This window comes from Cydia strobilella, chromosome 14 (genome assembly GCF_947568885.1).
Source record: "Cydia strobilella chromosome 14, ilCydStro3.1, whole genome shotgun sequence".
Lineage (NCBI taxonomy): Eukaryota > Metazoa > Arthropoda > Insecta > Lepidoptera > Tortricidae > Cydia > Cydia strobilella.
Window position 1 is genome coordinate 5,396,201 of NC_086054.1, and position 14,115 is coordinate 5,410,315.

General features: G+C 38.5%; 1 protein-coding gene across 1 annotated transcript in view; it reads right to left on the minus strand.

Moving 5' to 3' along the window:
- Positions 1-6,533: 6,533 nt before the first annotated feature.
- Positions 6,534-14,115, minus strand: part of LOC134747442 (neuropeptides capa receptor-like) — a 118,333-nt gene continuing 110,751 nt past the window's right edge. The window contains exons 7-8 of the mRNA XM_063682067.1: positions 9,452-9,604; positions 6,534-6,765 (exon numbers count right to left, since the gene is read on the minus strand). Of these exons, the coding sequence (XP_063538137.1) occupies positions 6,570-6,765; positions 9,452-9,604 (349 nt within the window). The 3' untranslated portion in view covers positions 6,534-6,569. The remainder of the gene's footprint in view (positions 6,766-9,451; positions 9,605-14,115) is intronic.

The following is a 14,115-nucleotide window of genomic DNA, read 5'->3' on the forward strand; positions in this document are numbered from 1 at the left end:
GCACGAAGTTACGGAAAAATCAGCAAAAAAATCACGTTTATTGGATGGGAGCCCCATTTAAATATTTATATTATTCTGTTTGTAGTATTTGTCGTTATAGCGGCAACAGAAATACATCATTTGTGAAAATTTCAACTGTCTAGCTAACACGGTTCATGAGATACAGCCTGGTGACAGACAGACAGACAGACGAACAGACGGACAGACAGACGGACAGACGGACAGCGGAGTCTTAGTAATAGGGTCCCATTTTTACCCTTTGGGTACGGAACTCTAATAGGGTCTCGTTTTTACCCTTTGGGTACGGAACCCTAATAATTATTACTAAGTAGCACAATCGGAATAAAACAAACTGCGAAATCTCTTGGACAGTAATGAAATTTGGTATATATGTTAATTAAAGGTCCCTTTTTCAAATCATGCCCACACTATTTGCCATTTGGGGACCTCGAGGAACCGCAGCCATTTTGGAAAATGTTTGCCTTCCTGGAAAAATTCGCATTTTACTCTGAATTTACGTATTCTATGGAAATATGGTATCATGTCACTACCTGTGAGTTCTTATAATTGGCTTTCTGTATCTACTATAATTTTTATGTTAATGTCACAGCTGTTGGATCTCCAAAAAAAAATGGTGTAAGGCAACATTAAAGCCTCAGAATAATGACATTAAAGCTTATTAAATTCTACACAAAAAAAGTCCTATATAACTTTCTGGAAATACTGGAGTAGCCTACATGTTTATAATAGTTAAAGTATACATAGATTACATACATAGATATTGTCACTAACATAGGTTAAGAGTTAATAGAATAAGTTACTAATATATTATGGAAATTGAATTTCTGAAATAAATAATTATTTAATTTAATTTAATTTATAACATGCTTGCGGAAAAATTTAATCTTCTAGTACTTGCTGAATCCAGATTGAGCGCTTATACTTTTCCAGGGGACATTATCTTGATATAAAAAACTTGTACATGATGTACATCGGCTTTCTTTGAGTTTCTTATTGCGCGCTCGTTTACAGCTCGCGCGCAAAATATCGCCTCGTGTGTAATGACCAACGCAGGGTTTTGTCAAGAGTGTACAAGACAGAGTACGGTGGTTTTATTAGTAGGTAAGAAACCGCATAAAAATCCGTTGCGTAGGTGTAAAGATCTCAGCATACATAGGGACAGACAGACAGCAGGAAGCGACTTTGTTTTATACTATGTAGTGATAGTGATTAATGAGCAAAAAACAAAGCAATTAATCACGAGGCGTGACTATCAAGATGGCGCTGGAACTGAAAGTCCTCCGTCTATTTAGTATTGAGGTGGTCTGTGCCAACGCCACGTGTCAGCCATCTATCACGTAGGTACCTACGTAATTGCTGACCAGCGCACAGAATACATTATGCTAAGCAGAACCTCCACTCTTGCGAAAGAACTCAGCCAAAGCCTGGTTAGGTAAGACTAGTGCACCATCGCAATTTTTTTTCTTAAGCCCGATTTACGCTTGACCGGTCTTTTTTGTTATGTACAAATGGCCCCGACAGTGAAATGTTCTTCCCCAGAGGTTTCTCCCGGCCTTCACCACTGGATGGCTTTTCTTTAATCTTTTGACGCCGTGTCAAACACAAAAGCTGTCATCCAGATAATAATTAGTTTGGGTTTTTTCCTCGAATGGCGGTTCTGCCCAGTATTAAGTATTCCGTGGCGTGTGATTTAGCCGCGCCATAGCCGTCAAAGTGATGACGGTCCCGTAGCTGCCAGTTGATCTATCAGCAGACCGAGCCAACTTTTTGACTTTTTTGACTTTATTCAATTGTTTGATTATGACTTATAAGCACGAATGTTACGGAGCTTCGGTTCCGGTTCCGTTTAGTCGGAACTTCCGATTGGTATTCCACATCCGCTTCGATTCCGATTCCGTTATTTTTAAATCGGAAGTTATACGGATGTCAAAGCTTAGCGCGGCATCAAAAAGAAACAAGTTATACCTCTTATTCTCTCATCGCCCCGAATTTTTAGTTTTAATAGACCTTACCCTTAACATCTCATCCACATCTAACTCAGGCTCCGAGTCTGGTCCCGAGTTCCGATTCCGTTTTTGGTTCCGATAAACTAAATTTAAAATATCTGGTTCCGCTTTCGGTTCCGATAAAACCACATCCGTTACATCTGCTTATAAGTACTAACATTTTGTAACATTGCGGTCGTTAACTATACAAACTCAATGGGGTTTCACTATTTCTAAAAACGTTAAATTATTTTTTTAACAAGAAATGCAGTGTCACAATACTCCTCGATACGACCGCCTTATCGCTACATGTACAGCGCAGCATAATCGGATGAGCATTTTTATTTTAATAAGTCTATTAAGGCCTGTTGGAAGGAGGTAGGATTTTTGGAGTAGGAAAGGAATCTTTTTATCACGGTTCCGTACCCAGAGGGTAAAAACGGGACCCTATTACTAAGACTCCACTGTCCGTCGGTCCGTCTGTCACCAGGCTGTATCTCATGAACCGTGATAGCTAGACAGTTGAAATTTTAACAAATACTAAAAAGTACGGAACCCTCGCCTCGGTGGGCGAGTCCGACTCGCACTTGTGGACGGTTTTTATATTAAAAGTTCCTATGGTTGTTGTGTAAACAAAATTGACAGTACCTATAACTAAATTCAAAATATATATTTTTTTTAATAAAAATGATTTATTTAGTAACTTAATAGCTTAACAATATGCAGGTTGGTGTCTCTTTTTAAGTATACAGAAATAGGTAAAAAAACAACAAACCTTTCCATTAGAAACAGCCGGAGAAAAATAAAACAATTTTAATTAGGTATATAATTGTATTGTTTGGAATTATACATAATTATAATAATATTATCACAAATAGATTATATTATATTACAACATGTACAAATTTAAGATGTAATGTTCGTAGTAAGATGTCGTGGTAATTTAAGTATATACATAAGGCCAGGATTACACTTGTAAGTTTTACTTACGTAAGTAGGGACACAGCACAGAATGAGATATGAATATCGTTATCTCATTCTAGCAAATAGCTTTGTCCCTACTTACGTAAGTAAAACTTACAAGTGTAATCCTGGCCTAAGTAAGTATACTTACACGTTAGTGAACCGTGGCACTTTATAGTAATAATAGAATAGTATGTCTTTCCATTATATGTGTAAATCCACGTTGCATAATCGTTCATTATAGTACATAATAATGTCTTATTAGGAACTAGATTATGAATCTCTGATTTACTAAAGAATGGTAAATGGTCTCTAAAATAAAAACCTTACTATTAAGGTGATACTTTACATCGTGCACTTACATAAAGGTCAATATAAATTATAAGTAGTAACAATTATTTACATTCATCGTAATTATTAATTATTTTATTTACAATTGTTATAATTTATTTTGAAATAATTATGTTATGAGTGTATAATATTGAGTTGCTAAAGTTGGCGCCATATTTAGGCACGGTCAAGAAATTTAATTTAATTACCATATCGTACCTTGTCATCAGGGGCCGGAATTCTCGTGGCAGTTTGAATTGTCATTAGGGACCTCTCATTTATCGACTTTCGGTATACCTATATACCGGGTGATTCCTGTAACAGGAGCAATAAATTAAGCTGTAAGCTGTACTCCTCAAACTGACCAATGTTTGTTCAGCGACTTTTAAAAATAACTTGTGTTTTGACTTTCATTACACTTTAAAGTTTATTCTAAGATGCAATGTATTGCAAAATTTGTTATGTTTAAAGGGTGACAAGCAACGTCAAACACACAGATGGCAGCGTACATTGAAAATAATATTTAATTAGTATGAAAAAGGTATAATCTAAAAATTTCATAGTTTTAAAAAGTTGCTGAACAAATGTTGGTCAGTTTGAGGCGTACAGCCTCCAGTTTAATTTATTGCTCCTGTTACATACAATACATCATAAATATTTAAAAAAGATTTAAAGTATAGGTAAATAACAAGCAATCTTATCTTATCGCTAAAGAGCGATCTCTTCCAGATAACTTTTGAATAGAAAAATGCGAAACAGAAATGTGCGAAAAAACAACATAAAAACATAATAGTTAATAACACATAACAAAACATAGGTAACAAAACATGGATTGTATCGTCCGAAATAAACGTTTTTTTATAACTAGTTTCACATTTAATTTCTTCAGTTCCGTGATATTTTTTTTCAATTTCACGTTTAGTCTGTTTTAGTGCTAACAAATATTCCATTAGATTCTTTACATCTTTTTTTCATATTATATGCTTAAATTATTTATTTGATGGTCAAATAAATATCCATTAACTATTAAAACTTTTTAATGTTTTGGTTGTAATATATGTCTACATTGTATCGTAATAATTATATGTGTATCGGAAGATTCGGAAGTCGATAAATGAAAACTCCCTAGATGACAGTTCAAAAATACCACAATTATGAGGTCCCTAACGACTTTAACATTGATTGTCACCGTGACTCAGTACGAAATAGTAACGAAATTATGTGCACCTTAATACTTGTCGTCAAAAAATCACACTTTTTATAATTTATTTCACTAGGCCATTTAGGGGAACTATTTTGAATTGTTGAGCTTGATTTGCTAAACTTTATTTTACAAACAGAGACTTCATAGGCTACAATATCGTCGGGCCAAGAAGCCTTAGTCGCCGGAAGAGAATTAGATAATTGGCTGTTTAAATCTGAGAAAATAAACAATAGTCTAGTCGACAAGTTACAGACCTTTGTTTAGCGTTGAAAAAAAAAAGTATAAATAATGGAGATACAGTTCTGCAAGTAAGACTTTTTATTGGAAACTCCCTCCTCTTTAAGAATATTCTATTTAGATTACTTAAATATTAATACTTTTGAGATATTGGCGAAAAAATAAATATTTTCTTTTTGCCGCCTTTTCTTGTCTATTCACTTTTAAAATTGTTTGTGTGCTAACAAACGCTTTGCATACATTTTTCTATACAGCATTGCGAATCCAATGAGGTATCACACGTACCTATTTTTTACCATTTTGAACTTGTTGACTAAACTACAATGCTGCTCCAGTAACGCAGGGTACTACGTTACGTAGGCGAACAACACGCGAACGCGAAGCGATGCGGCGGCGCGGGGTGAATCAATCCTTTGATACCTATAAAAGTGTCCTACGTGGGCGATCTCGTTGCGAACTCGAACGCCGCGGGCCCGCCGCGCCGTGCCGTGCCGTTTCGCTTCGCGTTCGCGAGTTGTTCGCTTACGTAAAACGCACCGTAAGTAAAGTAATGCTACCACGAAATACCTTAGGATTCCATCTTAGCACTCATTGGTCCACATCTTATCTATTTTTCGTTATCTCATTGCGTGGTTAGTAATATTTTTCAAATTGTTATTGATTTGTTTCTAGTTCGCCCAAAATTTCAGAATAGAATTCAAAATGGTAGATGGTAGTCGTAAAATATCGACAAGACGTCAATACAGCATGTGTTGGTTACGGTTGAGAGATTTGAATTGAATGGAACGGTTCACAAATAGCTTCAGTTTATTTATAAAATGTTTATATACTTTGATCTTAAACTAGATTTACTTATAAAAACTCTAAATGAGATTAGTGCTGGGAATCTAACCAACTTTTCCCGCTTTAAGAAAAACCACAATTATAATTACAATGGTAGTAGCGGACTAGCGGTGACACAATTATTATGTTCCATATAGTATAAACTCTAAGAAAATATTGAATTTTTAAATCAATATTTAACTCATTCAATGTCAAGAACTCGCTAGGTGTGTGTGTTCATAGCTCATTAAAGGGCGTCCGCTGGCTGGCGCGGATGCACGAACCGGGCGCAGTGGGCGCACGCGGCGCGGGTGCCATTGTAGGTAGAGTCCGTCGCACGCGTTCGTGACAGTTACGCAACGTACTACGTAGGCGAACACGCGAATGCGAAGCGAACCGATGCCGCGAGGGGTGAATCAATCCTTTGACATCTATAGAAGTGTCCTACGTGGGCGATCTCGTTGCGAACGCGACCCGCCGCGCCGCGCCGCTTCGCTTCGCGTTTGCGAGTTGTTCGGTTACGTAAGACGCTGCGTTAGCGTTGCTCATACTATTTTTCGTTAAGAGGGAAGTACAGCTAATACTCGTCCATACAAAAAGAGAAAATGTTTTTCCACTCCTAAATATTTTCCATTCTCCATGATTTTTAGGGTTCCGTACCCAAAGGGGAAAAACGGTTATTTAGTACGTTATTGATGCAATGAAATACTAGGTTTATAGGTTTTCCTTTTTTTCCAAAATTTTCAATACAAAAAAAAATTAAGCGAAACCTATAAACCTAGAATATATTATGCGAAAGCGATTTGAAATCAAAGCCGTTTTCTCCCGAAATGGAAATTGTATGAAAAAAGTGCCAATTGTCAGTAGTTATTCTTCCCTTTTAACCCGCTCCGTGCAACCGCGCCAGCTAGCAGAAATTATATTGAAATGGGCGCTTGAACAAGATTGTTACAAACTTTATATAATAAATTGTTAAGATCCACCTTTCAAAATATACAGGGTTTCTTTCAAAAACTGACGTCACTGTTTTTCTTAACATCGTTGACTAGTTGCCTGGTCTCTTTGCTGTTGTACGGAGAGGAGTCAGCGCTGTTCAGAAGGCAGGAGTCCTTGGTCTTGAAGTAGTTGACCTTCCATCTGTCGGTGGACGAGGTTTCAGTGAAGCTGGATCGCCGGAAGACTTTGTGGCTGATGCGATTTCTCCTGTGGACAATATATTTTGTTTGTAAACGTTAGCAGTACATGGAATTTTAAAACGCGGACATTTCTTTCATCTTTCTGGGGGCACGGGACCGAAAATTCCATTAAAGACCGCCGTTTCCGTTGAAAATTTCTATGTCGTCCTTTATCTCGGGAACGCGTGTAAGTATCGAGTTGAAATTAAAACTATATCTCAGGTCTACAGTCCCTTGAAGATGTGAAAAAATCAAACACCTAAACTACGTAAAAAAATATACGGCCGTTTATGCTGCAAAAAACGTACAATTCGACACTCTCAAGGGAATCAAAATTTATACGCTCCCGTTGACCTAGAACTGTAAAATTTGGTAATTAATATCGTCTTACACTACAAGTACAGGGATAAATCTAAAACTATTATAATGTTGAAAAAAAAACCGGCCAAGTGCGAGACGGACTCGCGTTCCAAGGGTTCCGTACATTACACAATTTAAACGTGAGTGAAATGTCTTTAAAAACCCCGTAGGGGTCGGATCAAAAACTAAGTAATTAAGTCCGATTCACGCTTGACAGCACATTTACCTATATAGTAGGTTTTCCTGTGATCTATAGGTAAAGATCTATTTTGTGTATTTTTTTCAAATTTTTTAAGCCAGTAGTTTCGGAGATAAAGGGGGGGGGGGGGAATGGTCATTTTATGCCTATTTTCTTGAATAAATTCTAAACTGTTTATCCTAAAATTATAAAAAATATATATTTGAGATTCTCACAATGAGCTCTTTCATTTGATATGTAACACGATATAGTTTGAAAAATTTAATTTTTTAATTTTCCCATTTACCCCCCAAAAGTGGCCCCCGTGTTTAAAATTCATTTGTTTACGTTACATGTCCGTCTTTGGGTCACAAACTTACATATATATACCAAATTTCAACTTAATTGGTCCAGTAGTTTCGGAGAAAATAGGCTGTAACAGACGGACAGACAGACAGACGGACAGACTGACAGACAGACAGACAGACAGACGCACGAGTGGTATAAGGGTTCCGTTTTTTCCTTTTGAGGTACGGAACCCTAAAAAGGCGATTTCGGGCGGCCGTCCACTTTCGTCTTAACACATTTCAGCTTGGTAGGCAAAGTTACTAACAGCTAAGTTAAAACGACCGTCAAGGCGTCAACATTTCTTAAGGTAAAGGTTCAAAACTTCAAAGTCAACAATTTTGTTCAATGTTTTCCTAAGCCAGGGAATTATAATGGCAGCCGGCACGAAAAGTTGAAAGTCATTCACCCCGCCAAAGTGAACGAAGTGCAAAGTGAAATTGTGGCTTATTGTGGATATATCGTTGTCCCGGGGGTAATGTTTAATAATACCTACATAAATTTCTTCATTTCCGGGCTTACGCTTGACATTTGTCTATCATGAATGAAAGACGAGGAAAAGTGGGCCGGCTTAATTAAAAAGTAAAGCGTTTTAAGAGCTGAATACCGATTTTACGTATTAAAAAAAATCCGCACTCCGGGAGTGCCGACAGAAGTGAAAACGAACAATTATAGGTAAGTACGTGTGTATTTTTTGAATCGTCAGGAGTTTTTAATTTTGAGTTTTTAGTCCGTGATGTTCGAAAAAAAGTCGTATGTGACTGTAAACTTCCTATTATGATAATTATAACGCCTTAAGTGACGTCCGTGATGTCCAAAAACAAAAAAATGGTGAGTGTCGTGGAACACTCGGTTGGAACGAAGTTAAGAAAGGGTGGTGACGTGTTCATGCTCATGCTCATGGTCATGATCATGTCCTCGTGTCTCGTGTCTCATGCTGAAGCAGAGCGTTTAAAGTTAGTCAAGCAAATCTTGTCAGTAGAAAATTATTATTATTATTTAATAAGCAGGCAGGCAGTTATGGCAACTGATATGGCCTGTATCCAGTAATCATAAAGATATATAGTTATCATGAACGAGTATTAGATGTAGTGTTATGCTTGTCTAATTTATTTTTAAACTGGTTCACATTTTGTGCTGAAACTACGTCTTCTGGGAGTTTGTTCCAAGCCATTACTACTCGGTTGCTCAGAAAGTGTTTGTAAGGGTTACTGTGAAACCTATGCCTTTCTAGCTTTAAGTGATGACCTCTCAGACGGTCGATGTTGTTGCGCTTGAACATCTCTTGAAAATCCTTGAGGTCATAGTGCCCAGTTAGTATTTTGTAACTCTCTATTAGGTCTCCGCGTTCTCTGCGGTGCTTTAGGGTAGTGAGTTTCAGTTCCTTTAGTCTCTCCTCATAAGGCTTGTTTTTAAGTTGCCTTGGCAGTTTCGTGAAACGCCGTTGGACCTTCTTCAGCATCTCAATGTCCTTGGCAAAGTAAGGACTCCAGACTTGAAACGCATACTCCACTCCAGTATGGGTCTGAAGTATGTCTTGTATATTTTTAGCATCATATCCGGTGTTAAGGTCTTGAAAGCTTTCCTAATGCGGTAAATCATGCTTCTGGCTTTCTTAACCATTGTAGATATGTGCTCTTCCCACTTTAGATCTTCGAAAATGCCGCGAAATTCAGATTTTCTATGGGACGATAACCCTTCGCGCCTACATTTTTTAAATTTGCCGCCTTTTTCTACTGACAAGATTATTTGCTTGACCAACTTGACCAACTATATCTACCTAAATAATAGTAGTCAATAACAAAATACATAGTAGCTTCATAGTTAATACCTGTCTCCGCTCTGCGAACGGACTCTGACGAGGTGGGACCCGTCAGAGGTGTGGTTCACGGTGGTCTCCCGAACGCTGGAATGTTCTCGGTAGTACTTGCTCTTGCGTCTCGCACGACCGAAGCAGAGCGTTTCTTTGAACGCTATCCTGTACCTGAAAAACGGTGCTGGTTAGATTATAAGTAATATAGTTGTGATGATGATGCACTCCCAGACGTATCCGTCGACGGCGACATCCGGAAAAATAAAAAGGGTCTTAACTATTACGTGCATGGGCGCGAGCGTGGCTTGGCTTGCAAATCCCTGTAGCGCAGGTACTGCCCACCAGCCTTGCGTTTACCAGTGGCTATTAGCTCAAAGTAAAATTACTGCTTTAGGCAGTCTCGATGGTGCCATACGTACAAGGTGCCCACACCAACGCAATTACCTTTTGTGCCAGTACTCATGAACAAATATTTGTGATAAAGGTACAAATAAATGCCCTGACCGGGATTCAAACCCAGGGCCTCCTGCTTCATACCGACACTCATTACCGAGAACCGACTATAGGCTAGGAGGCCGTTACGGCCCGGCCACGACATCGCGCGGCGGCGTCATTGGCAGTGGCGAGCGGCGGCCATAGGTTGGAGCGAGACCTCGAGACATAGCGATCGGTCCTTTCGTCTCCACCTATGGTTGCCGCCGCCGCGCCGCCGCCGCCGCCGCCGGTCGCGCATAGGAGTATCATTAAATTACACGTGCACGTCTCTGTACAGTCAGCAACAGTTGCTAAGCGGCCGAGGTGTTCAAAATTACCTTGACACGCTCTTATGCCCTTAACAATAAAGTCAAGTCGCGTCAAGATCATTTTGACCAACTTTCCCGCTTAGCAACTTCTGCTGCTGACTGTACCTGTACTCAATCGCACCAGGAATTTTTTTATTTATTTATTTATTTTAAACTTTATTGCACAATATAACAAATAAAGTACAAATGGCGGACTTAATGCCTAAAGGCATTCTCTACCAGTCAACCACCAGGCTAAACAGAAACAGTGATAGGTGCAGGCATTGAACAAAAAAAAAGCAGAATAGGTAACTTAAAACAAAAAATATAGCGATAAATAATACACACTACCGAAAATAAACTTACATATACCTATACATACTATACATACTATAATTAAATAAACTTACATATATATTACCTCATTTTATGTACCCAGTGCAAATAATACTATGCCTACGATGGACAACTAACCAGTGAGCTTGTCGAAAAAATGCTTGCGTAACATGCGCTTAAACGAGAGCTTGGTTGAAGCCTGTCTGATGTTGAGTGGGAGATTATTCCAAAGCCGGATCGCGTGAAGGGTGAAGGAGTTAGAGACAAAACCGGTGCGATGAGAAGGAACAGTAAGCTTGAGACTACGGGACTCACGAAGGGTGCAACCTGATCGGGCGGTTATAAAATTAAATTTCGAACTAAGATAGCCGGGCGCTTTCCGATCAAATAAAATAGAATATAGTGTGCACAGAATACGCAAGGACCTCCGTTCTCGAATAGGGAGCCAGTTAAGTCGGCGGCGATATGCAGATATGTGGTCATATTTACGGAGTCCGAAAATAAATCTGATGCTGTTATTAAGAAGCCGATCTAGTTTGCTCAGCGAGACTTCTGTGATATTCGTGTAACACACATCAGCATAGTCTACAATAGGTAATACAAGAGCTTGAACAAGGAGAACTTTAGTGCCAGTCGGAAGGAAATATTTAAGCCGGTATAGGGCTCTTAGTGTGTTAGTGACCCGGCGACATACGTCAGATACCTGCGGTTCCCAAGTCAGGCCATTGTCAAGAATCAACCCCAGGTTTCTCACTTGCGATGCCAGCGGCACAGGTATATTTTCGTACACGATAGGAGACAAGTGAGTAAGGTCAGCTACGGAGAGTAAACGGGGGCTTCCCAGTACAATAGCCTGGCATTTGGACGGATTAACAGAAATGCCGAAGCAACGCGACCAAACAGAGATGCGATTCAAGTCCTCGTTGATCTTCGCTATGGCACAATCCAGATCACTAATGCTACTGTGGGTGTACAATTGCAGGTCATCGGCGTAAAGATGGAAAGAGCATGCTAAGTGAGACGCAATTAAGTTAATAAAAACGGAAAAAAGAAGTGGAGAGAGTATGCCGCCCTGCGGAACACCGGAAGTGAGGTCACACCAGTCGGAAAAAGAGGAACTGTCCACACGAACCATCTGACGTCGATCTTGAAGATATGAGGCGAACCATTTAGCCGTTGATGACGTTATATTTAAGTGGTTCAATGCAGCTAACAAGAGTTCATGATTGACTGCATTGAATGCGTTTGAAAAGTCAATCAACACCAAAACCGTCAGCTGCGTTGATTCCATAGCTAGTCTCACATCCTCAACGATCTTAAGCAATGCCGTGGTAGTGCCGTGGCCTGGACGAAAACCTGATTGAAATGGAGTGAGAACAAGGTTGGAGTAGATATGAGCAGATAATTGTTTATGTACAATAGCTTCCAAGACTTTTGACAAAAAAGGGAGAATAGAGATGGGACGGAAACCGAATTTAATAACTTGTTATCCGGTGTATTCGAGTCGACGCTTCAACACTGCCTTTAACGCTTCTTGTTACCTATTTACATTATATGGCTATCTGATACTGTAGAGAAATATAAGTAAACTTACTGCTCAGTCCACAGATAGTTTTTTTAATCTACATATTTAAAAGAAGCCTTTATCAATAAAACATGTCGGCTACGTTGGGCCTCTACATAACAGTTTCAATAAGTGTTACTAGATATCAAAGATAGATATAACTCCGTAATAGATGGATACAGTCTAAGGAAAAAACGTGCCTCGAAAATCAAGAAAATTTGATTCTCGTTCAGAGGGCGCTACTAGCTTTGGCCTACTGTCGTATAGATGGCGTTGACGGTTTCGTTTGTTATTTAACAATTTTAACGCATATCAGTGAAAGAACATGGGTCAAAATCATAAAAATAATTAATGCAAATAAAAAAAATCATTTATCCATATTTAAATACATTTTATCGGATTTTTATAAATCTTCATTTTTAGTTTTAAAGTGTGTCGACAGATGGCAGTGAATTTACTGGGGTTACAAAATTTACTATGACAGTACCGCTCTAGTATAAGTTACTCTATGCTAGATATCAAAAAAACTGTACACGAATTTCGCGGTTTTAGACAGGGGTTCCGCCAATATCGAGTGAAAAACCCCAATATCCCAATACCCAACAGTTTGCGTCCTCTTGTCTCGACTCCGAACACATTCCATTAGAAAGTGCTGTACATCCTCGACAGATAGATAAAATCCCAATAATTATTAATAAATATTTGTAAATATTTGGTAATTTTCTACATTGTATGGGAGAATCGCATGAAAGTCGGCACGGGTTACAGTTACAGGAATAACCTGAAATTTATTTTCAGTGTTTTAGGATAATATAAAGTTATAAACCTATTGAGGGACGCGGTATGCGCTATTAATTTCTGTAAATCGTAAAATAAGGGACGCCCTAACCTATGGACCTATACAGGTTGGCAAAAAAATAAGTGCATTCCCGTTGCCAGGGAGGATTTGGGATTATACAGAGCAACTTTTACTATGGGACCAACCACGAAATCGCGAAAAAAAAATGTTTCCCTCCCATAGAAAATGGAACAGCCAAAATGTATGAAACAGCCAAATTTTTTTTCGCGATTTAGGGGTTGGTCCCATAGTAAAAGTTGCTCAGTATAATCATAGAGTAACTTATACTAGAGCGGTACTGTCATAGTACATTTTGTAATCCCAGTAAATTCACTGCCATCTGTCGACACACTTAAAAACTAAAAATGAAGATTTATAAAAATAGGATTAAATGTATTTAAATATGGATAAATGTTTTTTTTTTTTTTGCATTAATTATTTTTATGATTTTGACCCATGTTCTTTCACTGATATGCGTTAAAATTGTTAAATAACAAACGAAACCGTCAACGCCATCTATACGACTGTAGGCCAAAACTAGTAGCGCCCTCTGAACGAGAATCAAATTTTCTTGATTTTCGAGGCACGTTTTTTCCTTAGACTGTATCCATCTATTACGGAGTTATATCTATCTTTGGTATAATTACCAAAACCTCCCTGGCAACGGGAATGCAATAATTTTTAGCCACCCTGTATAGGTACATAATTAATATAATTATATAGATATCTAAACTACCTTTACCTGTTTCTTGCGATTCACGCCTCATTCTCGCACGTCATATTAATAGTCCATATTATTACCTCTTAATTTTAAAGCGTAATGCCATAGGAGTAAGATCCAAAGTCGTGTAAGTATTCATTACATTGACCGCACATCAATCATCTCGGGGATTAAGATAAACGGAACGGCAGGTCGTTTATAAAAATCATGACAATCGTAGGTAGGTACTCTACGCGCGTAACGCCCCTTACCAAACGGTACCTGATCGTGACGTCACGAATCGACGACGGTTTTTTTTGCACGCATTGCAACGAACGCAGGATCGATCAATCAAAGTTGACTGCTTATTAATCGATTAGAATGTCGAAAAAGCCCAGGGTTAACGACGCCGGATTCTGCCCCCATTTATCATGATTAATCATAGGATTATAACCCTTCGGG